Source organism: Ziziphus jujuba, chromosome 6, assembly GCF_031755915.1.
Source record: "Ziziphus jujuba cultivar Dongzao chromosome 6, ASM3175591v1".
Classification (NCBI taxonomy): Eukaryota; Viridiplantae; Streptophyta; class Magnoliopsida; order Rosales; family Rhamnaceae; genus Ziziphus; species Ziziphus jujuba.
In genome coordinates this window covers 13,936,346-13,962,850 of record NC_083384.1, presented here as the reverse complement: position 1 = coordinate 13,962,850, position 26,505 = coordinate 13,936,346, and the positions used below count along the sequence as shown (strand labels likewise).

Sequence of the window (26,505 nt, the reverse complement as noted above, 5' to 3'; positions counted from 1 at the left end):
TTATAAAATAAATTATGATGTCAATATGGTGTAATCAAATGGTAAAATAAACATCGCTAATCAATTAAACTGATTTGTAACAAATTTAAAATTTTAAAATTTAATTAAAATAATTTAAAATTTTAAAATTTGATTCCCATAATTTTAAAATTTTAAAATAATAATGAGCAATTATTTATTACCTATATAAAAGTTGCGATGAACAAAATATTTTTCGTAATTAACAAGTGGTCTTTTTCTTTTCTTTTTTTTGAATATAACAAGTGGTCGTTTTCATTTTTTTTTTTTAATGCTGTGTTTATGTTTGATTTTTATTTATTTATTTATTTGTTTTTTTACATTCGAAATATTTGTAAATTGCCATGAAAAAGGAAATATTTTTAAATATTTATTTATTTCATGAAACATTTCTGTTGATATAGAATATAATCTTTACGATTAATTAATAACAATCTATGTATAAAATAAAAAGTCTAAATACTATAATAAAAAGAAAAGAAGAAAAATAGAGAGCCCTGATTCGTCTAGTTCATTGGGAATTTTGGTTTGTGGAGCGGAAAGGCCAAAAAGGAGAAAGTTTTCCCTCCCTTTTCAAAATTATCCAAAAACCCCTTCCAATCCCTCCAACTACATCTCATATTTTTCATCTTCCCTCGCTTCCTTCTCCCCTCACCGACTCTTCAAATTTCAATTTCTTTCGGTTTTTTGGAGCCAAATTGGAAAAAAGAAGGAGCAAAATTGACAAATTTTGACTTCACTTTCACTTTGCCTGTCAATTTTTCTTTCTTTTTCCCTTACCCTAGTGTCTTCCATGGAAACCCAAGTAACTCACATTTCTGCTTCGAATTCTGTTCTTTTGCAGAAACCTATTGAGGGATCTAGCTCGTTTTCACCTCCATTACCTGTTCCTGAAGAAACCCTTTCTGGGTCTTCACCGTTTCCACTTCCCGAACCCGCCAAAGGAGACCATGCTTTGGTTCCTTTGCTTGATTCTGCAACTGGGTCTTCCTCCGTTCCAGATAAACAAGAAGTCATATATGGCTGTTCTTCGGCTCCTTGTTCGTCCGATTCGAATTGTTCTTCACCGTCTTTGCCTTTGAAGACCACCCTGGTTGATGAGCCTTGTGCTCCTCCTCAATCATCGCTCGGAGTTCGGTCTTCGTTGACTTCGGCCCAAATGGTTTCCAGGGAAGCAGAGAAAGAAGATGGGGCTTTGCCTTCTAGGGCTCCTATATCATCAAGTTTTGATGATAATTATGAATCACCCAGCAATGGCATCAGGAATGAAGAAGAAGAAGAAGGAGATGGCCGAGAAGATAAACCACCACCATCTTCACCTGTTAATCTGGTTGGTAATAATTTATCAAATTACGGTTCGAATTGGCAAACTCCATGGTCATCTTCCTCTTCATCTTGGTCTTCTCGATGGCCCTCATGGTCTTCTTCCAAGGAAACTGGGGTTTATTCAGAATCTTCGTTTTCTATACAAGAATCCAAGCCCTCCATGGTGGTATGCATTTTTTATTTTATTTTTTCTTGTATATATATATATATATATATATATATATATATTTTTTTTGTTTCAAATTTTTGTGTATTTTGGCTCGTGGAATTTAGTTCAAGAGGTTTGGTTATTGTAGGGTGCAGGGCTTGCAAATCTTGGGAATACGTGCTTTATCAACGCGGTTCTTCAATGCTTTACGCACACTGTACCGCTCGTACAGGGTATTCGTTCTGCTAATCACGCCGTGCCCTGTGATCGTAAGTTCTATGATCATAATGTTACTTTATTATTATTATTATTATTATTATTATTTTGAGATTTTTAATAGTTAAAATTGATAATTATCAGGTGGAAGGGAAGGGTTTTGTGTTATTTGTGCTCTACGTGACCATGTTGATATTTCATTGGCTTCCTCGGGAGGAATTGTTTCACCTCTGAAACTAGTCAATAATTTGAACCGTATCCTTTTTTTTTTTTTTTTTTTTTTTTTTTTTTTTTTTTTTTTTTTTTTGCTTTCTATGAATGCCAATTAGTGGGTTTTATTATCTTATGTTATATTATATTATTTTATTTTGCATAAGACAATCGCTAGGTTTGAGATTTCTGTCTAGGAGGTTATAATAGCTCATTTTGTACTTTTGTGATATATGCGTAACATATAGACAGCTTATAGCGATGTTCAATTGGAAATTTTACATGGCGCTGTGATTCTTGACCTCCAAAAATCAGACTTCTCATCTTATTTTCAAAGATACCAGCAGGAAGATGCACATGAATTCTTGCAGTGCTTCTTAGATAAACTTGAGAGGTGCTTCTTGGATTCGAAGACAGAGAAAAACTGTTCGAATTCTGGAGATGAAAACCTGGTGAAAAGGGTTTTTGGTGGCCGTCTTATAAGTAAAGTATGAGTTATAAATTGGGTTTCCTTTTATTTTTACCCCCCTTAAAGTTTTATTTTTATGTTGGATTTTTAGTTCTATAAATTTATAACTTATTTTGGTACTGACTATTAAGTGCGTGATCGGCTTTCAGCTTCGGTGTTGCAATTGTGGCCACTGTTCTGACACTTATGAGCCTCTGATCGACTTGAGCTTGGAGATTGAAGATGTGGACACCCTTCCGAGTGCTTTGGAATCTTTCACCAAGCTGGAAAAGATTGAAGATTCAGAGACAAAGTTTACATGTGAGAACTGCAAGGAGGAAGTGGCGGTGGAGAAACAGCTTATGGTGGATCAGGCCCCAACAATTGCTGCATTTCATTTAAAAAGATTTAAGAATGATGGGTCTTATGTTGAGAAGATTGATAAACATGTTGAATATCCTATGGAGTTGGATTTGCAGTCATACACCAGTTGTACTAGTCAGGATAATGTAAGTTCTTACCTTGTATCAGTTAATTTCTGATGAAACTAATGTAAGCTGTGAAAAGTTGGACATTTAAAAGATATGAATGGCAGTAATTGAACTGTGTGGTATTAGGCTTAGGTAAAAATTATTTCATAATTTGATTGAGAGATAATAAGACAGTCTAATAAATTGCCCATAAATTTTAGGGTACTTTAGTGTGCAACAGGTTATGGTTTAAGAAAGTATCCTATGATCCTAAAGATATCGTTGACCGTGAGTGCTATTTTTTTTTTCTTTGTTTACCTAATGTTTAATGAGCATGAACAAGTTCTGGAATTTTACTTTTGTTCTTCCCTGTTTCCTTTTTGAAATAGGTGGAGCTGAAATACGATCTTTATGCAGTGGTTGTCCATGTTGGTTTTTCGTCTACTTCTGGGCATTACTTTTGCTTCGTACGGTCCTCACCAGATGCATGGTATAGGCTGGATGACTCAAAGGTAACATATGCAAATCATAATCTCTAGTTACTAAGTGGCATTATTTGCTTTCAAGGTTGTATCATTGAATGGTCTGGTCCAGATAGTAAAAACCTGTTTTTAGGCTTCTTAAAATTTGGTTGGCATATGCAAGCATAAGCTTTATTATTATGATTATTCTTATTATTAGTTGGCTTGTGCAATTTGATTTTTGGAAAGGTTTGTCTTATAGATTCAATATCTTTAAATTTATTATTTGATAATGTAAGTTTTGAACTGGCTCTATCTTGTAAACTTCAATTTTTTTAAAAAACCCCTTCCAGCCTCTGGACAAACACTATTGGGAAAGGTTAAATGTTTTATTGTTATTTTTCTAACCTTGAAACAATTTTTTGATCCTCAACCTGATTTCTTTTGTCCTGTTATTGCGGGAGCAAAATTATGATTTGGACAAGGAATTCCTTAGTGAGATCGATTGACTTCAAATTTCTTTTCTTATATCTAATTGATGTTTTGATCATTAATGGATTGGCTTATTAATTCCTGACTTTTCCTGTTTCATACTAGTGTTAAAAAATTATTATGTCCTTTTGGATTTCTACAATCTGAACTTTTATTTACTACATATTGTGAGAGGAAATTGCTTATTTTAGTGGTTGTTTCCCACTTTCTTTTGAAATATAAATAAAACATTGAACCATCTCATTAATTTTGAGAAATCAAATGCATTTTCTTTTGTAGGTCACTAGAGTTAGAGAAGAATTTGTGCTATCTCAGGATGCCTATATTCTGTTTTATGCAAAGTGTGGTACTCCCTGGGTGTCAAGTTTGATGGAAGTGCAAAAGCCGTGCTTGGATACAAATATTATGAATACATCTCCTCAGTCAGTTCTAGATAATGTTGAGAATACCTGTATTCAGTATTCTACTGGGACAAGTATTGACATTTTTGATGATGATGAATTTAGAGATGCTGGTGCTGGAACTTCATCCTTGTACACGGATGGAGCAATACATGAAGGTGTTGATGTCAATAATAATAGAGATGTTGCTGGAGCTTCTGTATGCAACTTTGAAGGACCAAAGGATGACAGAGTCGGGCTAAATGACTCTAGAAATGAGCTAAATGACTCTAGAAATGAACGTGTAGTTGATCCTTCAGTGCTCCAAGGGGCAAGTAATTCCAATGAAGCTTCATGCAACAGTGACAAAAAATGTGATCCAATGCCTCTTGGCAAAACTAATGGACACAAGGGAAATAATGAAGAAGGCAATGATGTTTTCCATCCTCTAACACCACCTAGATCTAAAAGTCCGGACACGTTTTCTGTGGAGTCTCGAGGTAAAGTACATGTACATGTTATTAGAAGGTTTGATTATTATTATTATTGTTGTTGTGTGGTTAAAAGGTTTGCTTTAGTATCACATGAGATTCTTCAGTAAAACTAATATAATGATGTTGGAATCTTGTAGAACATGGTTATCAAATTCCCCGTGATCATCTGAAGGTGGAGAACCGTGTGGCTTGTAAAAGACCATTGAACAAGGTTCTAGAAGATTCTCAGAAACAGGAAGCTATTAGATATCTCACAAAGAGTGTGCCAAGTTCAAGAGGCAGTAAGATTTTAGCTTTGCTTGGGTCCCAAAGTCAAGGTCCTTTGAACAAGAAGAGGAGGTTTGAATCAGCATGTAAAAAGGTCAGCACTCCTAATACCGGTCATAAATCTAGCCATGGTTCCGGTATGCGTCCGGTGGCAACTCCATTGCGCTGAGTATACTGAGCCATTTGCATATAGTTGGTTTTTGCATCACAGTTAGGTCAGGTTCAGTGGATCTCAACTATAATGCAAAATTGTATCTGGTCATATATTTAAGCTGAGAATTTGTCTTTTAAAGCTGTGTTTATGTTTTTGTCCTCTCGTTGTGGGAAGCCTAGTCTGTTTCTGTTAATTCAACTCATTCTCATCCGATAAATGGCAATTCAAAAATGTAAAGTTTGGTCGAAGTATACAACTCGTCACTCTAAATAGACTAGATGATGTTATAAAATGAAATTTTTATCAATTGCTTATAATGGAATATTATGAAGTTTCTAAAATCAATTGCTTCTTGTTCTCTTCAGACGGTAATAAAGAGAAAGTCTTGGTGGAAGGTTATCTCTTATAAAAATATTCAAGCCTTACTCATCTAAGAGAGTAGGCTTTAAAATGGAAATTAGATAATTTATTGCAATTTCCATTTTTTTTAAGGGAATTTTTTAAAATTAGTTCTTAATCATACTTTTTTGAAATTTCAGTTTATGAATTATAGCCGTATGAACTATTGTTTAGTTTTTTGATTATTACAATAATTTTTCCTTCATTATTTTCCCTTTCACGATTATTTACGATTTTTCAATAGTAAGTGTAAGTGGTTTACTAATTGAGGCAACATATATGAACTTTGTTAAGATGAAATCGACCATTTTGGATGAATGATTCCCATGTAGGTAAGATGGTAAAGAGCGCTTTTGACACAATGAAAGACAAGGAATTAACCTTTTAGCGTCTTATCTGAAAAAACTAAATTGGGATGCCAAAAACTCTTTGCATATATTTATTATTTTACTCGGTGAGGTTTAATTGATTATGTTTTATTTGTTTCCCATTTCTAAATACTAACAAAGTAAGTGAAAATTATCTTACAAGCTATTTCATTTGGGGTATAAATAGAGTCTTCCTTATCAAAAGCTCATCTCCATCGATTAAATCAAGATTTGGTCCAAAACAAAATAAAAGGGGAAAAACCAAGACGAAGTATCTTTAAAGTTTTTAAAGAAAATGAAGAAAAAAGAGTTTATATTAGTCACCAAAGCTTCTCTTGCAGACCCCCCTAATTAATATGCAGAAGAGTTCATGCAACCAAAACAAGTATGAACTGGGAACTTGTTCTTTTATACTTTTTAACTTATTATCTCTGCCCATATAAATAAACGTCGAGAATATATATATATATATATACACACATATATCACGCACACACACATAGTGCGTGATCCTATATGAGTGAAAATCAAGTCCAATACAAAAGGGGCAACGTCAACACTCCGACAGCATGGAAACGTATAGGAACTTTTCGAGAACAATATGACAATAGTTCTTTGTACCATTATGTATAAATTACTACCAATAAGCAGTTCCTAATGAATTTATTGGATGTTCTGAGAATCTTAAAATATTTCATGCTTTTTAATATGGGCAGTAATTTTCACTGCTTTGTCTTGAAGCAATTTGGTGTTGCTATGGTAGCCCACTTATTCTATGTGGCAGGCGAACAATTACATAAAATTTATAAACACAACTTTTAGATAAGAATTAGAGATAACAAAGCAAATATGAAAATCATGAGCATAAATTTCAGAGCTTGGATTCATCCTATTCAGTCAAAAAAGGGGCCTTGTTTATGTCAAAGGCATTCACTAAGCAATACTCTTGACAGAAACAAAGCCTTTTTCAATTCTTAATCTAATTTCACAAAAGACAAAGTGGCACTTTGTATTTAAGAGCTGAAAAACCATTCAATCATTCCCTTTAATTTCCTCCACTCTTGTTCTCATATTAAAAAAAAAAAAAAAAGGGAAAAAAAAGAAAAAAAAAAAAAAGACCTTATGAAAGAAACTCAAGGTTTAGAAATTAGAAACATGGTTGGTAAGATCATGGGAGCTAGGCACCAACGAAAGCGAAGGTCTAATCTATGTAACAGAAGATCACCGTGCCAAGGTAGAAAATCTCCTGACGATCATACATTAAGCTTGGCAAATGATAGTAACAACCATGTTGTGATCGTCATGGACGGAATGAAAGAATTCAGCAGCGAGTTGCTTGAATGGGCTCTTAAGAACATAATCTCGGCGGGAAGTGTTATCACTCTTCTTGGTGTCATGCCATGGCTAAACATTCCCTGTGAGTATGCCATTTCTCTGTCTCCTTGAACAAATCTATGTTCCAATTTTTAAGTATAAAACACTGTTTTCCTAAAATTACTTTGGCTTGTTGAAATTTGTAGTGTCTGTTAAGACATGGCTTGATGTTTGGTCTTTGGAGCTAGAAGAATTGCCTTTTGTTAGAGAGAAAAATGAATGGAAAAGTGACGCCAAGTATCTAAAGCTACAAACAATTGTAGACCTTTGCAGAAATTATGGGGTATAACCATGTTTTTGCAATCTTTTATCTCTTTTACTTATATATCTATATACAGAGCGAGTCGCATGTACATTAGGACGAGTTGAGAATTTTTTAAAATATGGATTTGTTTTGTGGCTTTTTATGGTGTTCGGATACACTCAAATCATAGTGATTAAATGATGTAAAAATATGCACTTTTACATGTTGCAGGTCTTGCTGGAAAAGAAAGTAGTAATGGGCTATCCGTCGCGATCTATGATTGTGGAGAAAGTTGCCAGCCTTCATGCAACATGGGTGGTGTTTGATAGGTATACTAATGGAGACATAATTTCTTACACCATCTTGGTTTAATTTAGCAGTTAGTATATGTAGTTATCATGAACATTTGGTAATTTCAGGCATCAGAAGAAGAACTCAGATTTTTATGCTAAAAAAATTCAATGCAACATGGTGGTGGTGAATGAGGATGGAGAGTTTGATATAATCAACAAAGGCAGCCGCCAAATGATAGACAATAGCGGTTGTGGCTGGCCAAGAATCGCCTGTAACCCTTTTGCTGCACCAAATGCCCTAACACCTGATAATTCCTTCCCATCAGACCATCGCCATCAACCTACCATGCTCAAGATATAAAAAAAAAAAAAAAAAAAAAAAAAAAGAAAAGGAAAAAAAGAAGAAGAAAAAAGGCCTCTTTTTGAGTTTCATCAACTGGCCTGCCTCCTAGGAAATTGAGCATGATCATGCTTTGCACATTTAATGGATGGAAAAGAAACTAATAGTCTTGATTTCTATGTCTCTGTTTTTTTTTTTTTTTTTTTTTTTTAAATAAATATTTGGGCTTTTGGTCATCTTGGAGTTAATCTTCTTTATACATGTAGTATAATAAGAAAGGAATATTGAGTGCTACTCAATGTTACATATATATTGTGTGCTAATGGATATGGATATGGATATTGATAAGATCAATTTAAAATATATTAGTCACTAAACTTTGCCTTACAGACTTAAACGTCTAGATCTATCAGATCAGTCTCTGATTTAGTTGATGGCTCTTCAATAGCTCACATTATGTTTATAATATATATATATATATATATATAGATTCTTCCTAGTTCCTAATGAGATAATTTTTGTTCAAGGTACATAGCCTCCACCACCACCACTTCCACCACCTTGTCCATACCCTCCACCATATGTACCACCTCCACCGTACCCCCCTCCCCAACCATACCCTCCGCCACTTCCACCGCCACCACCACCTCCGCCACCGCCATGTGGTCCACCACCGCCATAGCCACTGCCACTCCCACCTCCTCTGCCTCCGCCGTAGCCTCCACCAAATCCAGTACCAACCCCACTTCCATATCCAAAACCATGTTCACCTCCAGCTCCATAACCAGCTCCACTGCCGTAGCCACCACCATGGCCCCAATGCTCCCAATCATTTCCATTTCCATTGCCGAAACCCCATGCACCTTCATATCCAGCACCACCGCCTTCCCATGAATTCTTTCTTCCATGTCCAACACCATGCTCACCTCCAGGTCCATAACCAGCTCCACTGCCATGGCCACCACCATGTCTGCCAGAACCTCCATAGCCTGCACCACCGCCAGACGGTCCTTTCGAAGGGTGAAGTGGTCTGGAAGCACATACTATGCCAATTGATCCAAATAACATAACAAAAATAACGCTTACAACTTTGTAAGTTGACATGGTATGTATTAAAAAATCCTTGGCTTCCAAAAACACTTATCTTGATCCATAAGTACATGAAAGTGAGAGTATATATGGGCATCGGATTAGAAACACACACGGTGGAAAGCATATGGTAAAAGGAAGTTGGATGGCCTACGCATATGGTGGTCCTTATAAATTTGGTACTGACAAATTCAATCCCCAGATAATAGTGAACCTTTGCTGTCCTCCAAACTTTGAAAACAAATAAAATATCCAAGTTGTCAAATTGTACTCCTATTAACAGTTCAAATTACTTGAATATGCTAAACTAAAAACCAGTAGATTTCAGTTATTCTACAACTAAACCATTAAACCCAAACAGGACTTATGATTCATTAACACATCAACTTGACCAGTAGAAGAATTGTCTAGCTAATGTTTAATTTATGAACTGCATGAAATGGAAATTTGAATCGTCTAATTGTCTAATTTCCTCCTTTTAAACTGCACCAGTGTTAAATTAGTTGCCTTGCTAGCTTGTCAAAGGAAACCAATTAGTCACCTTGAAATACACACACAAACACATAAAAGTGCATATTTGAAAGAGAACATCTGGTTCTTTGGTTTTGATGTTAGATATTTTGAGAAAGATTCTCTTCAATACATTTTGAGAGGTCCTCTTTAATTATCTGCTGTGAGGAGGTCATGCTGAGGAAGGATCTGATAAGTGTTGCATCACATGCAACTGAGGAAATTAAAGCCAAAAAGGGGGTTGCATCATACACAAGTCTATATATATATGATTATTTGATTTATTCCCTCTTGCAAGACAGAGATAGCACTTAGTAAGGGAGATGGAAAATTGAGTGTATACCACATTACAAATATTCCCTCTTGCATATTATGACAATTTAACCTCTCTATTCACACAAAGGACCATTATCATATACACCACATGGTCAACTAAATTCTGTATGCTACAGTTACTTGTCCTATTGTATTATACCCACCTATCCCCTCCTGTAGCAGGATTTTTATATGTCTATCTCTGTTTAGTTCTAATTTGTCATATAATTGTATAATGTTTTTATTAGTTATTTTTTAAGCATCATTTCTCATACTCATAGGACATTTCCTAATGTAATTTCTAAGTGAAATCAATTTATGAAACAGAGCTAAATTTGATAAATGTAACAAGATAAAAAAGAAGAAGAAAATTATGACTTGAATTAATGTTTCCTTCCAAGGCCAATTCTTCCTGTTCTGGAGTTCCATTGCATTAATGAATCCGGCTGGAAAGACCTACACCTACTACCCTTTTTCAAACCTTCCCCTTTTCATAATAATAAGGTAACAAAAATTGATTTATAAAATAATGAACATAATATGTTGAGTAACTTAAAACTTGTTCGTAGAATTTTGTTAACGTGCCTTATGTTCACCAATTTATGGCAAAATTTTGAACAGCGACAAGTACTTGTACAGTTAAGTTGTATAAATAAGATATGAATAGGGACAAACGCACAAAACATCACCTTAGTTTATAGCAAGTAGTTATAAATGACGAGATGTTTAAAAAAATTAAAAGAAACAAACAAAAAAAACTAAGACAATTTGAAATGCGTGTTTCTTTTTCCCATTAACTTTATAATTAACTTATATGCTTAATAAACTCTAGCTATCACTAACATTTGAAATACACGAATTAAACATAATTAAATAGAAAATTAAAAAGAAAACCTAAAAACCATGTTAATAAAACCGCACCTAAGTAAATAAAAAATAAGCCTTAAAATTGTGACATATTGAATCCTACAGTCAATCTACCATTAATAAAATGATCAAACTAATTAATTCTGTCTTTGAAATTTTGCTTTTTTTTTTTTTCGATCTCTGTTTTCTCGAACAGTGTTTTTGGGACTTAAGAGGAACAGAACCTGCATTGTCCACCTTTTAGTATCAATAATCATGGCTAGAGGGCTAGTTAATTATTAGCTTTTGCTGTAATTCAGTAAGTGGTTGTTTGCTGGTTCAGAATCTAATATTTTTTGTGTTTTCGTTCTGCAAGCTTGATTACTTGTTGAATGATTTTTTATTTTTTTATTTTTTATTTTAGGCTTATTTTAGAACCCATACATGCTCTGTAATGCTAAATGGTTTAGGAACGCTAACCAAGTTATACTCACTTATGCTTACAACATGGATCTAGTTGATATTTAATTTTCTGTTTCTTATTATATTTGATTCAGATTTTGTTTCCTTGAAAGAAAAACATTTATATATATATATATATATATATATATATAAAACAGTTCAAATGTTTTTTTTTTTTTTTCTAACTTAAGAATTGAGTAAGTAATTAGTTGACTAATTGTTAGAGATCTAGATGTTATATATGCTTCATTGTCCTGTTATGGACAATTAAAATTTTGTGATAATTAGAAACTAGTTTTTTAAGAGAGAGCTTTTGAAAGAGAGCTTAAAGCTATATATATGCACATTTTCTTTTCTTTTCTTTTCTTTTTTGTTTTTTTTAGTGGAAAATTTAAATTGGAAGAAGGGAATTTTTAAGCTCCAGGCCTTATTGAATCCAGAATATGGGCAAGTGATTATCTTCTGGAGGCGACAAAGTTTTAAGCACAATTGTTTAAGCTTTTTCCATATGAAAAAAAAATCATTATTTAGGATATATAGACCCTTCTTTAACTTTTGGAAGATGGTTGAATTCCTGAATTTTACAGTAAGCATACGTGTCATGTTCACTGGATAAGTATTGCGCCACCTAAAAAAGAAATAAGTGATCAAAAGATGAGAGTTCATTTGCAATTATAATATACAAATAATAATATTGATATGGTTAACCCTTTAATTTATAAGGTAGGATGACCTAACTATTTCTTTTGGGATGGGGTCAATAAATAATGGACAAACTTTTAAAAAATCTATTAGATCATTCTCGTGAAGACTGATTTGGGTCCTCCGAAGTAAATTTCCCTACTAGAGAAGTGAGCCTACATAGTAATATCAACTTGAACAAATAATCTCTACTACTAACTGATATAGAATGATATAGGATGGCCACATCATTGGGTACAATTAATTGCTATAACCCAACCAAGATTAAATTTAAGGGGGTTTTTTTCAGGTTTTGTTTATTTGATATGATTTACATTTTTGAGATAAGTCTTATTAAATGATGGACAAATCTTATAAATTTTTGTTGGATTCTCATTGGGAAGATCGATTCGGATCCCCAATATAAATCCACCCATATATTTTATATTGTACCTGTATCATTTTATTAATAAATATTGCAACAATAATTCATATACTCATCATATATGTATCTAATTTTGTTTTTTCAACCAAATAAAAATATGTAATTTAGTAATTTTAATATATTTTTTTTAAGACTCAACTCATTTTCACTTGTTTCGTTTTCTTATAAATATAAACATGTTGTATATTTAATTTGCATTTTTAGTTTCTAAAGCAATTAACATTATATTTTATTTATTTAAATTTTTTAGACAACCTAATATTGTATATACAAATAAAAAGTATTACTATATATGTAAAACCAATCTAGTCCATAAGATTTTTGGTCTAGTGATTGTAAATCGATTTTGACCAATTTAGTTGAAATATTTTTACGTCCTTTAATCATAATCTCTAATTCTTATATTGTTAAATATTAATTTCCAACAGTCATGATAAGAAAAATCGCATACTAAGCAATTATGAAGATGGAGAAAAACAGTAGGCATATATAATTAGTACATCTTTTTTTTTTTCTTGCTGAATTATAATTAGTACACATAAATTGACACAATTTCTTATGGGAATGATTTCATGAGCTACAACTTATCGTTTTGCCCCATGCATACTGCCTTTTTTTTTTTTTTTTTTTTTTGTTGTTTTAATCGCCACTATATATAATTTTCATTACTATTAAACATCCTCTTACCAAAACAAATTTTATTTTCTCTAGTAATGTTAGGTAAGAAGATATACGTAGAGGTAGTCGCTTGCTGATAGTGTGAGACTAAGAAGGCTTTGTTCAAGGTGCATAACGACCACCATGCCCACCACCACCACCGGAACCACCACCACCGCCACCGCCATAACCACCGGCTCCTCCACCTGAACCTGAACCCGAACCGGCTCCTTCGCCACCGCCGTAACCACCTCCTTGTGCTCCTCCTTCACCATAACCTCCTCCACCTCCTCCACCACTTCCACCACCACCTCCACCTCCACTTGCTCCTCCACCATACCCACTACCACTTCCTTCCCCACCTCCATAACCACCACCCTTCCCTCCCGAACCGCCTCCACCTCCACCTCCAGCGCCACTGCCTCCACCTCCTCCACCACCTTTTCCACCCCCACCATAACCTTCCCCACCACCTTTTCCACCTCCACTTCCATATCCGGAGCCTCCAGCTCCGCCTCCCCCTCCACCCTGTCCACCGGCCCCTCCATAGCCTTCACCGCCTCCTTCTCCACCACCCGCACCACTTCCATATCCACCCGCACCGACATGAACACCTACACCCACACCCAAACCTACTTTGGCTGCACCATGAGTGCCATAGCCAACTGTGGCAGTGTGGACATGTTCCTCTTCAACATGGAAGAGGGATCTAGTGGCAGAACAAATGCCTAGGCCCAACAAAACGAAGAAAACAAGAGTAGCAACTCTTTTGGTAGCCATGGGAATATGTTTGAGTCCCATATTTGATAATATATTTGTGTTATGTGAAAAATGCGTAGAGAAGGTGAAGGGTATAAATAGGAAAGGAAATGGGGTCCGAAACCGCGTTTACTGTTAAGGAAGTGGGTGTCCACAGATTGTGGTTCTATGAACCAATAATACTCATATAGATTAGACTCACAGTCCAATGGTCCAATGGGTGTCCATGGATTAGATTCACTTTCTTATGACTCTAATAATCCCAACAACACTCACTAGTGTGCTTGTGCTGTCCTCCATATAGAAGCCTAGCCTCCTCAATATCTCTTTCATATTGAAGCCTGAACTAATTATTTATTGCTTTTTATTTTTATATATGTATATATATATATATATACATATATTGGGGAATAAAACTAGCATTGTCTGAGAAATAAGAGTGCTACAAGAAAGAAAAAAAAAAAAATATATATATATATATATATATCATAATATATAGAAAAATAAATAAATAGATATATAAAAAAAATAATCTAATTAAATATTATCCCATTATTTTATATAATATTTAATAAATAAATTTGCTAATATTTTAGCATTCCCAAAAACCAAATCTTCCAGCCTACTGCCTTTGCACGGACAAGCGCGGATTGATTTTTAATTATCTTGGTTACTTATGGAGTGTATGTTGATGTTAAATTATTTAAAACTTTTAACAAAAAAAATAATAAAAATTGTTTCTTAATCTTTCTGGTAAAGTATCATAAATCTCAACAATTCAATATATAACTTCCATTGGCCACAATGTGGCACCAGCTGTGCTGGATACCACGTAAGGTTCATATCTCTATCATAATTAGCAACATCATCCATCAACCTCTTATCCGTGTAAACCATCTTCTTTTTTTTTTTTGGGTTCGCAGTGCTGTGTGAGTTCGACATAAAAATTTGATGATATTATATAATACTTTATTGTATACAACATGATTTCAATTAGTCTAAGAAGATACACATGGGAAAGAAACGAATCAAAATATTAATGAATACTGCTTTTCCTCTTTACACTTTTTTTCGCTTAATTCTGTTAATAATTGCGAGGAGGACGTGTGAGATGGAGAGAGAGATAAAGAGTCGTCTTAATTTATTTTTGGCCAATTCAAATATCATATACAAAATCTATTATTTATGCAAATTATTGAATTTTTTACTTCACAAATTTCTTTATGAAGAGAATGAGAGTTAACAGCAGATAATAAGATTAATGAAAATTTCAATAAAAACCGATCATGCAACTAGCAAGATATATAGAAAATATGCTATAGTGCATTGTGACTCACAAACTGATAACTAAAGGTAATATGGCAAATGTTTTGTCATTACATTATCATAATATTATTTGGCTTGTTGGGAATTCAAAATTAAAACTGAAATTAATGCTCTGGACTCTTCATAATTTATTAATGCAATCAAATTGGACTATTTTAATTAAAAGCAATCTTATTAAATTGGATAGATTTAAAATATATAGTCTAGTTATATTCAGTTCAATTTAGTTCCTTATTTTGAACGCATCCCATGAGTACTTCTCAATCACCAAAATTTATGCACATGCATATGAAGTATCCACTAATACTTAAAGTGTGATTGCTACTGATGGCTATTGCAAGTTGCCCGGCTACCAATAAAAACCTAAGTAAATTATGTAAATTGAGATCAAATTGATGATTCGTCAAGTTGAAAATTGGAGTTGGCTGTGACATGATCGTCGATCGATGAGTAAGTAGGGAATAGACTATGCCACTGAAGTAGCTTTCATTTGAATTATACCTATCGCAATGAGGGATGTATATCAAAACTCATCATTATTAGCTATCATTGTCCTGCACCATTTCCATTCTAAAGATTTTAGAGAGCATATAGCAGCCGCAATTAGTCTATCTAATATATATGCCTTATAAATGTTTACATTCACATAAGATATTTGATTTTTTAATTTTACGTGTAAATCTCATTTATTAATCATTGAATATGATTTTAAAAAAATTGAGATTTAAAAATATATTAGCGACTTATATAAGTTCATAATGTTAAATATAACTTGATATATATAATAAATTTAGTTTTTGAAATTAATGTTAATTTAACATGACATTAGAAATAAGGTAGAAATTTAGATATAGTTTGACATACATAATAAACCCACACTCTAATAGCTTAAACTTTTGGGATCCATTTTGTTAATATTGAGTTTTAAAATAGTTCACTACCCATATAGGTAGCATGTAATGCATTTTTAGTCTCAATTTTTAAAGCAATTCAAGAGTTTATAAAAAAAAAAAAAATTATGATGATAAAACTATTAGGATGAGAGTCTAACTTTAGATAAATATAAAATTTTCCTCTATTTAGGAAATTTTTGGCTTTATTAAATGTTTAATGTTTATGTGACAAATGCTAAAAGCTCCATATCTCATCTCATCTAGATTTGATAATAATTATTAATGGATCCAATCACTATTAGTGGTTGCACTACGACCTCAGTTTTCATTTATAATCTCAATGCTGTAGTATTATCTGCGCGTTAATATTTCATGTCTTGCCAAACAGGGGAATATAATTAATTGTGAAAAATATTTTTATTTTTATTTTTTGGATGGTTGATTTCTTTTTTTTTTTTTTCAGACTAAACAGAAGAAAAAGTTATAGTAGAAATACACATTTTTATTATTATTATTTTTTGATAACAAATTTTAGTTTTAGCATTCAACTTTTTAATCTCTTCCAACTTAACCTATTTTATGAGCATGTGCACTTACCATCGCATACAAACCAAGACGACGAAAAATTTCACCCCAAAAAAAAAAAAAAAAAAAAATTAAGAACAACGACGACGAAAAGTAAAATTTGTGTGTAGTAAGTGGAACAAAAGTTGTCAAATACTGTTTCCATACCTGAACCAGAGTGCAACTCCTTTTGGATAATAATTACTACTTGGCTTTGCAGTTCAGTCAAGCAATCACTTTTAAAATTATTGTGTATTCAATCCAACCCAGGTTAAAAAAAAAAAAAAAAAAAAAAGAAAAATCGGTAGAAAAGCCTCATAGTGAGCTAAATTAGACATCTTTTTGGGTCATTGATATATATGAGTTTGATATATATAGTGAGGAATCTATGGAAAGTGATTATAAAGAATAGTCATCTATAATCGTCAGATCATGTAAATCATGCAAATTTGATAATTAAGCATATTTTTTTTACTATATCAAACTTATTAGTTTATATATATAATTTTATTTAATTTACTGGACAACACTGATAAGATACTTAATTAAATGCAATCCCAAATGAATATAACATGAACTAAATGTTAAAAATTACTATATATAGCTTGGATATAATCCTAGCTTGATCCGCATGCAGGAAGTATATATAGTTTTGGCGTTTTCTAGAACAATTTTGTCCTTGTTTTGCAATTTGCATACGAGAAAAACATAAGGATATCCATACTTATCATATACATAAGATTCATATTCTTGTTAAAAGATCAAATTAACCTTTTTTTTTATATGATTAAAGATTATTTGAAGCCAAGACTTCATATACACACACACATATATTTTGTTAAAAGACATCACATATTGACTAGTGTAGATATTTCCATTAAGCTATCCCTAAAGATTAAATATCAAATTAACTTGTTCATAAGTTTAAGGACGAACAAATCACATTGTCTTCCTAAAATTATAATCAAAACTACTTAACTTGCCCAAAAAGTAACCTGCATTGCATGCCTTAGATTAATTATAATTCCATTTAGATTTTGCTTTCAAACCATGATTTTACATAAGCGGATAAGAAGATTGAACATTAATTGACAATATTTATTGATCATAGATACGGCTTTTGGGAACATACAACGAGCACTCATGTTAAATTGCTCTTACCCATTTTTCATCATATATTATTCCTAATATTATAGGTAAGATGTAGTATTCCCTTTTTATGAAGTAGTAGTGCTCTCTCAAGGTGCGTAACCACCACCACCATGTCCACCACCTTCACCTCCTCCACCGCCATAGCCACCCCCATGTGCACCCTCACCACCATATCCACCTCCACCACCAGAACCAGCACCGCCCCCACCGCCATACCCACCAGCTCTGCCTGCTCCACCTCCAGAACCACCTCCTTCTCCTCCACCACCACCATATCCACCTCCATGTGCTCCTCCAGCACCATAACCTTCTCCGCCACCTCCACCATGCCCACCACCACCACCGCCTCCATATCCTGCACCATGATCACCGCCTTCTCCATATCCACCACCAGACCCTGCTCCTGTTCCACTTCCATAACCAGCCCCATGATCTCCACCATATCCGGAGCCGCCACCTCCACCTCCACCGCCACCACTTCCACCACCTCCACCTCCACCACCACGATCTCCACCTCCACCGCCACCACCACCATATCCTTTACCACCTCCTTCACCGGCTCCACTTCCATGTCCTCCAGCTCCACCTCCATAAGCAGTTCCACCACCGCCACCTCCACCGGTACCACCGCCACCGCCGCCACCCTGTCCAGAGGCATCTCCACCTCCATATCCAGAACCACCACCTCCACCACTTCCATGTCCCGCACCACCACCACCATATCCTCCTACATTTCCATATCCACCACCGCCGCCACCACCACCACCTTCACCTCCTCCACCTCCACCTCCACCACCAGCACCACCGTTTCCTCCTCCACCGCCTCCACCAATGCCATGGCCTCCGCCATAGCCGATCACGTGGACAGGTTCTTCTTCATAGTGGAGGAGTGCTCTAGCTGCAGAGCTAATTCCTATACCAAGCAACACAAAGAAAACACAAGTGAGAAGTTTTTTAGACGCCATGGGAAAATGACTTGGGTTGGAATGCAAGAGAGGTTTAGGTTTATATAGGAATTGGATCGGCATCCAAAAGCGCGTCAAATGGACACAAAGTGGTTGAAGCACATGCAGGGATGGGTTTAAGGAACTATTTGTAAATCGCAAATTCCCAACTCGCTAGCTAGAAGGTGGTCCAATACAAATTTACACTCTCTTGTGCTAGTAGACCCACTAGTGTGCTTTTGCTGTCGTCCACATTTAGCAATGCCGTCATAGGCAAAAGTACTCTCTCAAGCTATAGAGCTTCACCTAATATACTAATTTCTCTCATCTGCAAATTCTTTAACACCATTAATACAGTTAGCATATATGTATTTTATGTATGTAATAAATATGAATATGATCAAAATGATAATCATTATTAACTTGGTTGTTCTGTGTAATTTATTTGGCTAAAAACTATACCATATGGTATGGTGGAGAAGATATTGGTTGCACCAATCAGTGTCGTTTGCTCACTCAAAAACAGAATTTAATGGAACAGAAATATTCGGTTGTTAGGTTATTGTTATTTTTCCTTATTTAGTAATTATAATTACTTCTGACATAATTTATTTGATGTGATGATGATCATTGAAGGTTCATTTTCAATTTTTTTTTTTTGGTTAATTGCATTTTGTTATTTAAATTTTCAACTTTAAAAAATAGTGATTTAGGTCTTTAATTTTTGAATTTATTGTAAATTGGAGAACAACTCTGACAGGGTTATTTCACATTAGGGATAGGGTCCTCTGAAACCTATGCAGACAAAATGGTTATCTATCTTTATTTGTCAAATTAAGGACTTTACCAATTTATAACAAATTTAAAAACTAAAATCCTAAATTATTAATTTTAAAATTTAAAGGCTTATAACATATTTAAAAATTAAAGACCTAAAATATTAATTTTAAAATTAGAAAGCTTAAATCATAAAACTTAAAAAGTCAAAATCTATTAATAATACAATGTCATCTCATTTAAAAATATTAATTAATAAATAAAACAAACCAAAAAAATATATATATATATATATATATATATGTATAGATATTTTTTTTTTTCTAAAATGAGATAAGATTATCATAGCCAGGAATAACGATAGAATATTTCTATCCAATAATATGTATTATATATAAAAACATCAAAGTTGTGATTGGTATCTACCACTGATAATATTAGTTGCCATTAATCTTGTTTTCTCCTTCTTCAAGGAAAATATAGAGGTAGGTTGTAATCTTTGTGGATCAAAATTTTACTGAATCCAAAGACTTCGATTATTATTGGTCTAGAAAGATGATGGGGTAAAAAATGAACATGATATAGAACATTCGGAAACGAATATCTAAGAGTTACTTATAAGGCGGCAAAGTTCAAACAAGTACATATTTTTCTAGGTAGCTAATAAAATAATGTCATGTCATTCCACATTAATTCAGAAAAAGACCAATAAATAATTTAATAGATTATGATGGATTTATGTGATCCTATATATGGATCTAATTTACAAGTGGACTCTTTTTGATTGTGAAAAAGATCTACAATAATCTAACCCTATTGACTACTTTTTGAAAAAGAGACGATACACACACACACACACACACACACACACACACACACACATATATACACACACACATACACACATACACACAAAATTATTTACAATTGATGGTCTCCGTCTAATTTACAAGGGTATTTTTGTCAAAATATTATTAGAATTATGAATCCTGAAAAGGGAGGTTGCTTTTCAATTTTGTTCTTGAAAGAGGGTTATTAAAGTTAAATTTCTAGCATAGGAAAAAGTTTAAAGTTTTTTCCTTAGAAATTACCCTGGTCATTAGATTTTTCTATTGAGGTTTGAAAATTTTGAATTCTTTTGAAAGAAAGTGTATTCTATTCCTTATTTTCAAAACAGGGTTTGAAATTCATAAAAAAAATAAACAATAAAAAACTATTTTTGAAGGTGTATTCTTTGTTTTGAAGTGCATTTTGGAAGGGGGAAAAAAAAGGTTAAAATTAGAAGTTATGAAAATAGAGATTATTTTTCAATTTTACCTTTGAAAGAAAGTTATTAGATGGATGATCTCTTAGTTCTTTAGAAAAAATGAATGATTTTCATTTATCTAAAGAATTTACTGAAGTTAAAACTGAGGCGGAAGAAGATATTTCTGTTGACTAATGTACAACATAATGATTATGACGGCATCTTAATTAATGAAAACTAATCTTGGGTTATATTTTATAGCCACAAGTTTTTTTAAGCGCACAAATTTTTACAGCCACAAGTTGACAAGTAATAAAAGTGACTTAACTGCAGATTAAAGCGAATATATGGTTGAATTTATAACCATTATAAAGATATTTTAGATAGGTCCTCATGTGGTCATTCCCTTCATATGTATATTTACTTTAAAGTCGAAAATTGCTGGCAATCAATGGCTAGGAAAATAAATCACGCTGGATTTCTATGTATTTATTTGATTGAGCTATCTATATATATATATGTGTGTGTGTGTGTGTGTTTGTGTGTGTGTGTGTGTGTATGCATATATTTTAAATTAAAACTTAACAGCTGATCTGATACATCTCCAATAGGTAGAAGAGAAGCTTGGAATCAAAAGGTGTACATACACCTTATGTGGGTGAATGAGTGAGGATACGTGTACACCAGGTGTAATGAAGTTTTTTTGAATAGGTAGAGTTCAATAACTTTTTATTTATTTATTATAATTATTATTACTATTTCTGTTATTGTTGTTGTTGTTATTATTATTATTATCTCAATAGAGTTCAATAAAATTAGTGCATGTGCGGCTGTCATGCGCATGCACAAGGCAAAAGAACCAAACAGTGAAACTCCACAAATACATATCTTTGTTACATAAAATTATATAATTTAACTATGCACCACAATTATTAAAATAATAACCATGATAATAATAATAATAATAATAAATATTTTGCCCGGAACGTACACAAAATTATGATACTCCCAGGCCAGTCATTATGGGTGACAGGAAACTAAGACAGATCAATTGATTAATTAAGTGGTGGATAGCTAATTATTAAAGGTGAGGTGTGACTTCCGTTTAGATCACCCAATGGATAAAATATGTAGTACGTACTTTAGGGTTCGCATGGAAAAGTTAATTATAGTTTTACATTTTTCCTACATTAGTGCATGGTACATTTGCAGAACCATGCAATATAGCTATCATATATATTTATATATGATGACCTCTCAAAATTAAATATTAATTCACTCTTTTTCCAAAAAACAAAAAATACACAGCCGTAGCTGACTTATTATTATTTTTATTTCATGTAATTTAAGTCATTTACTTAGTCATTTTTCATCTCTTTGCATGATTATCTTCCAATTTAGAAACTTTGCTAGTCTATATGGTTTGAAACAAGTCGAGAAGAACAACTTAAATATATAATTCATATTTGTGATCATAGATACAAGCTTTTGAGACCATACAGCGAGCATTCACAGTAATACTCATAAATTCGCTGATAATAATTAATCACCCATTTTTCATCTTATTGTTCTTAATATAATACTATAGTATTGCATGTAGTTCTTTCTCTGTTACCCGAAATAGCTAGATAATGATGTTTTCATGGGGCATAGCCACCACCCCCATGTCCACCACCTTCGCCTCCTCCTCCTCCATAGCCACCCCCATGCGCACCCCCACCACCATATCCACCTCCACCTCCAGAGCCGCCACCGCCACCACCACCGTACCCGCCAGCTCCGCCAGCTCCACCTCCAGAACCGCCACCTTCTCCTCCACCGCTGCCATATCCACCACCGTGAGCTCCCCCAGCACCATAACCTTCACCACCACCGCCGCCATGCCCGCCACCACCTCCATAGCCTGCCCCATGATCACCACCACCTCCATAGCCACCGCCGGCTCCAGCTCCGCTACCACCTCCTCCTCCATAACCAGCTCCATGGTCTCCCGCATATCCCGAGCCTCCACCGCCGCCACTACCGCCACCTCCACCTCCACCGTATCCAGAACCATGGTCACCACCTCCACCACCACCACCAGAGCCATATCCTTTACCACCTCCTTCACCACCTCCACCTGCATATCCTCCAGCTCCATAAGCAGTGCCGCCGCCACCGCCACCACCACTTCCACCTCCTCCGCCGCCGCCATGTCCAGCAGCACCACCATATCCAGAGCCACCACCTCCACCAATGCCATGACCAGCTCCACCAGATTCTCCTACACTTCCATATCCACCACCACCACCTTCACCTCCTCCGCCGCCACCACCATAACCACCAGCACCGCCGCCACCGTAACCTCCTCCAGAACCTCCGCCTCCACCATGGCCTCCGCCATAGCCGACTACACCTGCATAATGAGGATATTCATAGTTGAGGAGGGCTCTAGCCGCAGAGCTAATACCAACACACAGTAAAGCAAAGAAAACACAAGTGATAAGTTTTCGAGACGCCATTTGGAATGACTTGGGATTGGAAATGCAAAGGAAAGGTGGGGTATTTATAGGAATGGAGGATTCGCATAAAGAAGGCAAAAGCGCGTTATAGGACACGACATACACAGTGGCTGAAGCACATGCACAGAAGAATAAGAAGAAGAAGAAGAAGAAGAAGAAGAAGAAAAAGAAGAAGTATTTTTGGTTGTCCCAATTCCCAAGAAGGTGGTCCAGTACAAGTTTACACTCACTTATGCTACTAGACCCCACTAGTGTGCTTTTTGCTGTCTTGCACATTTGGCTCTGCCGTCACGGCCCAAACTCCTAAAAACAGAGCTTGTATTTTACACCTAATTTTTCCTGACCCTGAATGTTTATTCATTCTTGTATTTAACACCAGCCACTACTATGCCTACTTTGAAAATTTATCAGAGAATGGCACATATTGGTTGTACTTTATAATACAGTTGGTTAAAGATTTAAAAAAATGTTATTTGTTATTATTGACATTCATATTAACTAGAATTTACATGTAATTAAATTAGTTGTCTAAAGAAAAATTTACTTTGGATTTTTAATTTAAAAATCAAAATATAAATAAATATATTTAATTAATATTTATTATCTTAATAATAGATGTTGCTTATGTTTATTATTCGTAGCAACCAATTACAACATTTTGAAAGGCATAATTGGCATGATTATGGAGAAAGATATTGGTTGCACTAATCAGTGTCATTGCCAAATCAAAAATTAATATTATTTCAATTAAAGATAAGAATATTAATGTTTCGTACTGTATTAAGTTTTTTTTTTTAATCTAGAACCATTAGTATTGGTTTCATGTTTATGCTACTGCAAATTGAATTTGTTGCTGATTAGTGATAATCTTGTTTTTCTCTTTTTCTTTTTCTTTTTTTTTTTAAAAAAGGTAAAGTTGATTTCCATGAAAAAAGTGCTAATCTTCAAGGATCTTGAATTGTATTGAGTCTAAAGGTTTCCATTGGTAAGAAGAATTGATAGAAATGAATTATAGAACACAAAGAACCAAATAGTACTTAATGGTAGAGTTCAAGATCTAAACATATACTATTAGTAGATCATTTTGAAATATGTTATACTAACGAGTCTTGTTATTTGTTGTCATTATTGATGATCATCAGCTTGTGTAATAATTCTGATTTGGAACATTTTATTTTATTATTTTTATATTAAAATTTTGAAAATAAATTTTTTAATGATAATAATTTAAATTATTATATGACAATCATTAATCAATAATAATAAATAATATTTAATTAGATCTTTATACACCATTAATACTGTATTTTTGAATCATAATTGACAAAAGAAGGTGTTGTCGGTGAGTATCGGCAAGACCATCAGCTTATGTGAGTCATTCCTAAGTTATATAGGTCATTCCTAAGTTAATGTACATATACCCATACAAATAGATGCACAATCATATAAATCTAAATAATTAGAAACCCACGAGCGCACATACATATATATATATATATATATATATATATGCATACATGCATGCAAGATATATCATCATTTGTAGCTTTAACATTTTGTCATATATTTGCTAGCTAAAATAACAAAATAACCAATCAATATTTAGAAGTAATAGTTGAAACTTGAAAGCCACTCAATCACTAAAGAAAAGAAGCTAAAAAAGTGGAAATAGTGGATAGTTTACAACTGATCATGTCAGATCTCCGTCTGAACAGCACTATAATCACCTTGACACCTTGTAATTGAAGCAGAAAAATCTATGCCTGTAATAACCTGTAAAAGTTTCAAAAAGCCATTCAATTACCTGAAGAACCGAAGCTAAAAGTGGCCCCCCAATATATTACAATTTACAACTAGATATCTAAAGTCATAACAATAGCACCCGTAATATAGTTGATCCCTCGGCCATATATTGGTTTTTGAAATTATGGGTTGCAATCCAATCAAAGAAGCCAATTATGGATCATGACATGCACAAAATATTTAGATGTGATGTTTATAAATACATATATTGCAGCACCTCAACAAGAAACAAAGAAAACATTCTTTTATTAGACCCCACATGAAGGAGGAGATTTGAAACGCCTACCATTAATCTCCACTTGTTCTCCTAGGCTGTGAATTGTAGAGAATAATAAATCATGCACTTTTTCCAGTACTTGAAAAAAAAAAAGGGTCTCTAGTGCTCTTACTAATACTTTCACCGACATTGAAGGAAAATCTTTTTACCCCTTTTTTAATTAATATTATGCACGCAAGTCTTTCTCTTCCATTACATGGGCTAGGGAAACAGATAGTTAATAATATCGCCTTTTCGGGTATTGTAGAATTAATTATAAGGAGAAAATCTTAGGTCACCTTTTTACACCAAATGCACTTGACTTTGTTACTACAAAGTTGCAATGTCACAAAAGTCAAATTACTCAAGGGTTAATTGAATGGACCAATAGATATATATGCTCTATAGACCAAAATTGGTAGCAAACGAATGTGTGTATATAAGAAAGTTTACCAAGGAAAAAACAAAAACAATGTGTAAAAGAATCAAAATTAATTATTTAAAAATTTCTTTTATATATATATATATATATATATAAAGTATTCTGCTGTAGTGATGAAACTGAAAAGGAATTAAAGAAGAAAATAGTGGGAATAATAAAGAATAAAAACAGTCAAGATTATGTGGAAACATTGTATTCCATTAGCTGCCTAGGAAGATTTCGCTTCATATTGAAGGAAACAGAGACCTTATCTCCAATTTGACAAAATAGAGGTGCCGGCAGGGTTGGTAATGGTATTAGGTAGTGGGCTGTCACATGGAAGGGCACCCCGTCTCTACAAAAGGCTCTTAAGGTAGGTGGGTCCCATCCATTTCACTTTGCTCTGGTAGTGGATCCAATAGCCCTTTATACATTCACGCTTGCTAGGGTTTGGATTTTGGTTGATTACAACATTCTTCCCCCACTTACATCATTTCTGACGTTATACTACATATATTTCCTCCAATTTATATACTCTTCCTAATTTATTATTGCTACCTTCCCGCTGGTTTTTGTAATGTTTATGTTTTTGGTTTCTGAAATATTATAGGCTCAAAGGTTTTGCGGGAAAAAAAACATTTAAACAAGAACAAGCTTAAACAAACTTAGTTAAAAAATTAAAGGAAAAAAATAAATAGGAACAATAATTGTAAACAATTTGAAATTGTTTATAAAATTACATTTATTTTGATAAAA

General features: G+C 33.8%; 5 protein-coding genes across 6 annotated transcripts; 2 read left to right on the top strand and 3 right to left on the bottom strand.

Moving 5' to 3' along the window:
* Positions 1-509: 509 nt before the first annotated feature.
* LOC107430532 (ubiquitin carboxyl-terminal hydrolase 21) lies at positions 510-5,429 on the top strand. The gene is made up of 8 exons (XM_048464586.2): positions 510-1,510; positions 1,641-1,761; positions 1,853-1,963; positions 2,234-2,406; positions 2,537-2,875; positions 3,226-3,348; positions 4,069-4,669; positions 4,801-5,429. The coding sequence occupies exons 1-8, from the start codon at positions 812-814 to the stop codon at positions 5,097-5,099; spliced, it is 2,466 nt and encodes an 821-aa protein (XP_048320543.2). The 5' UTR covers positions 510-811; the 3' UTR covers positions 5,100-5,429.
* Positions 5,430-6,951: 1,522 nt separating this feature from the next.
* On the top strand, positions 6,952-8,324 carry LOC125419109 (uncharacterized). Its single transcript, XM_048464308.2, has 4 exons — positions 6,952-7,268; positions 7,372-7,508; positions 7,701-7,798; positions 7,889-8,324. The coding sequence occupies exons 1-4, from the start codon at positions 6,974-6,976 to the stop codon at positions 8,121-8,123; spliced, it is 765 nt and encodes a 254-aa protein (XP_048320265.2). The 5' UTR covers positions 6,952-6,973; the 3' UTR covers positions 8,124-8,324.
* Positions 8,325-8,449: 125 nt separating this feature from the next.
* On the bottom strand, positions 8,450-13,949 carry LOC107430530 (glycine-rich cell wall structural protein 1.0). Its single transcript, XM_060817889.1, has 2 exons — positions 13,234-13,949; positions 8,450-9,242 (listed from the first exon to the last, which is right to left on the bottom strand). The coding sequence occupies exons 1-2, from the start codon at positions 13,906-13,908 to the stop codon at positions 8,625-8,627; spliced, it is 1,293 nt and encodes a 430-aa protein (XP_060673872.1). The 5' UTR covers positions 13,909-13,949; the 3' UTR covers positions 8,450-8,624.
* Positions 13,950-17,658: 3,709 nt separating this feature from the next.
* On the bottom strand, positions 17,659-18,893 carry LOC107430604 (glycine-rich cell wall structural protein 1.8-like). Of its 2 annotated transcripts, XM_060818461.1 has the most exons (2): positions 18,316-18,888; positions 17,659-18,264 (listed from the first exon to the last, which is right to left on the bottom strand). In XM_060818461.1, the coding sequence occupies exons 1-2, from the start codon at positions 18,827-18,829 to the stop codon at positions 17,888-17,890; spliced, it is 891 nt and encodes a 296-aa protein (XP_060674444.1). In that variant the 5' UTR covers positions 18,830-18,888; the 3' UTR covers positions 17,659-17,887. The 2 variants fall into 2 exon arrangements, with proteins under 2 accessions (XP_060674444.1, XP_060674443.1); XM_060818460.1 differs by having other exon boundaries at positions 17,659-18,893.
* A 3,311-nt stretch (positions 18,894-22,204) lies between these two features.
* Positions 22,205-23,560, bottom strand: LOC112493315 (glycine-rich cell wall structural protein 1.8). The gene has a single exon (XM_025078769.3). The coding sequence runs from the start codon at positions 23,543-23,545 to the stop codon at positions 22,409-22,411; it is 1,137 nt and encodes a 378-aa protein (XP_024934537.3). The 5' UTR covers positions 23,546-23,560; the 3' UTR covers positions 22,205-22,408.
* Positions 23,561-26,505: the final 2,945 nt, after the last annotated feature.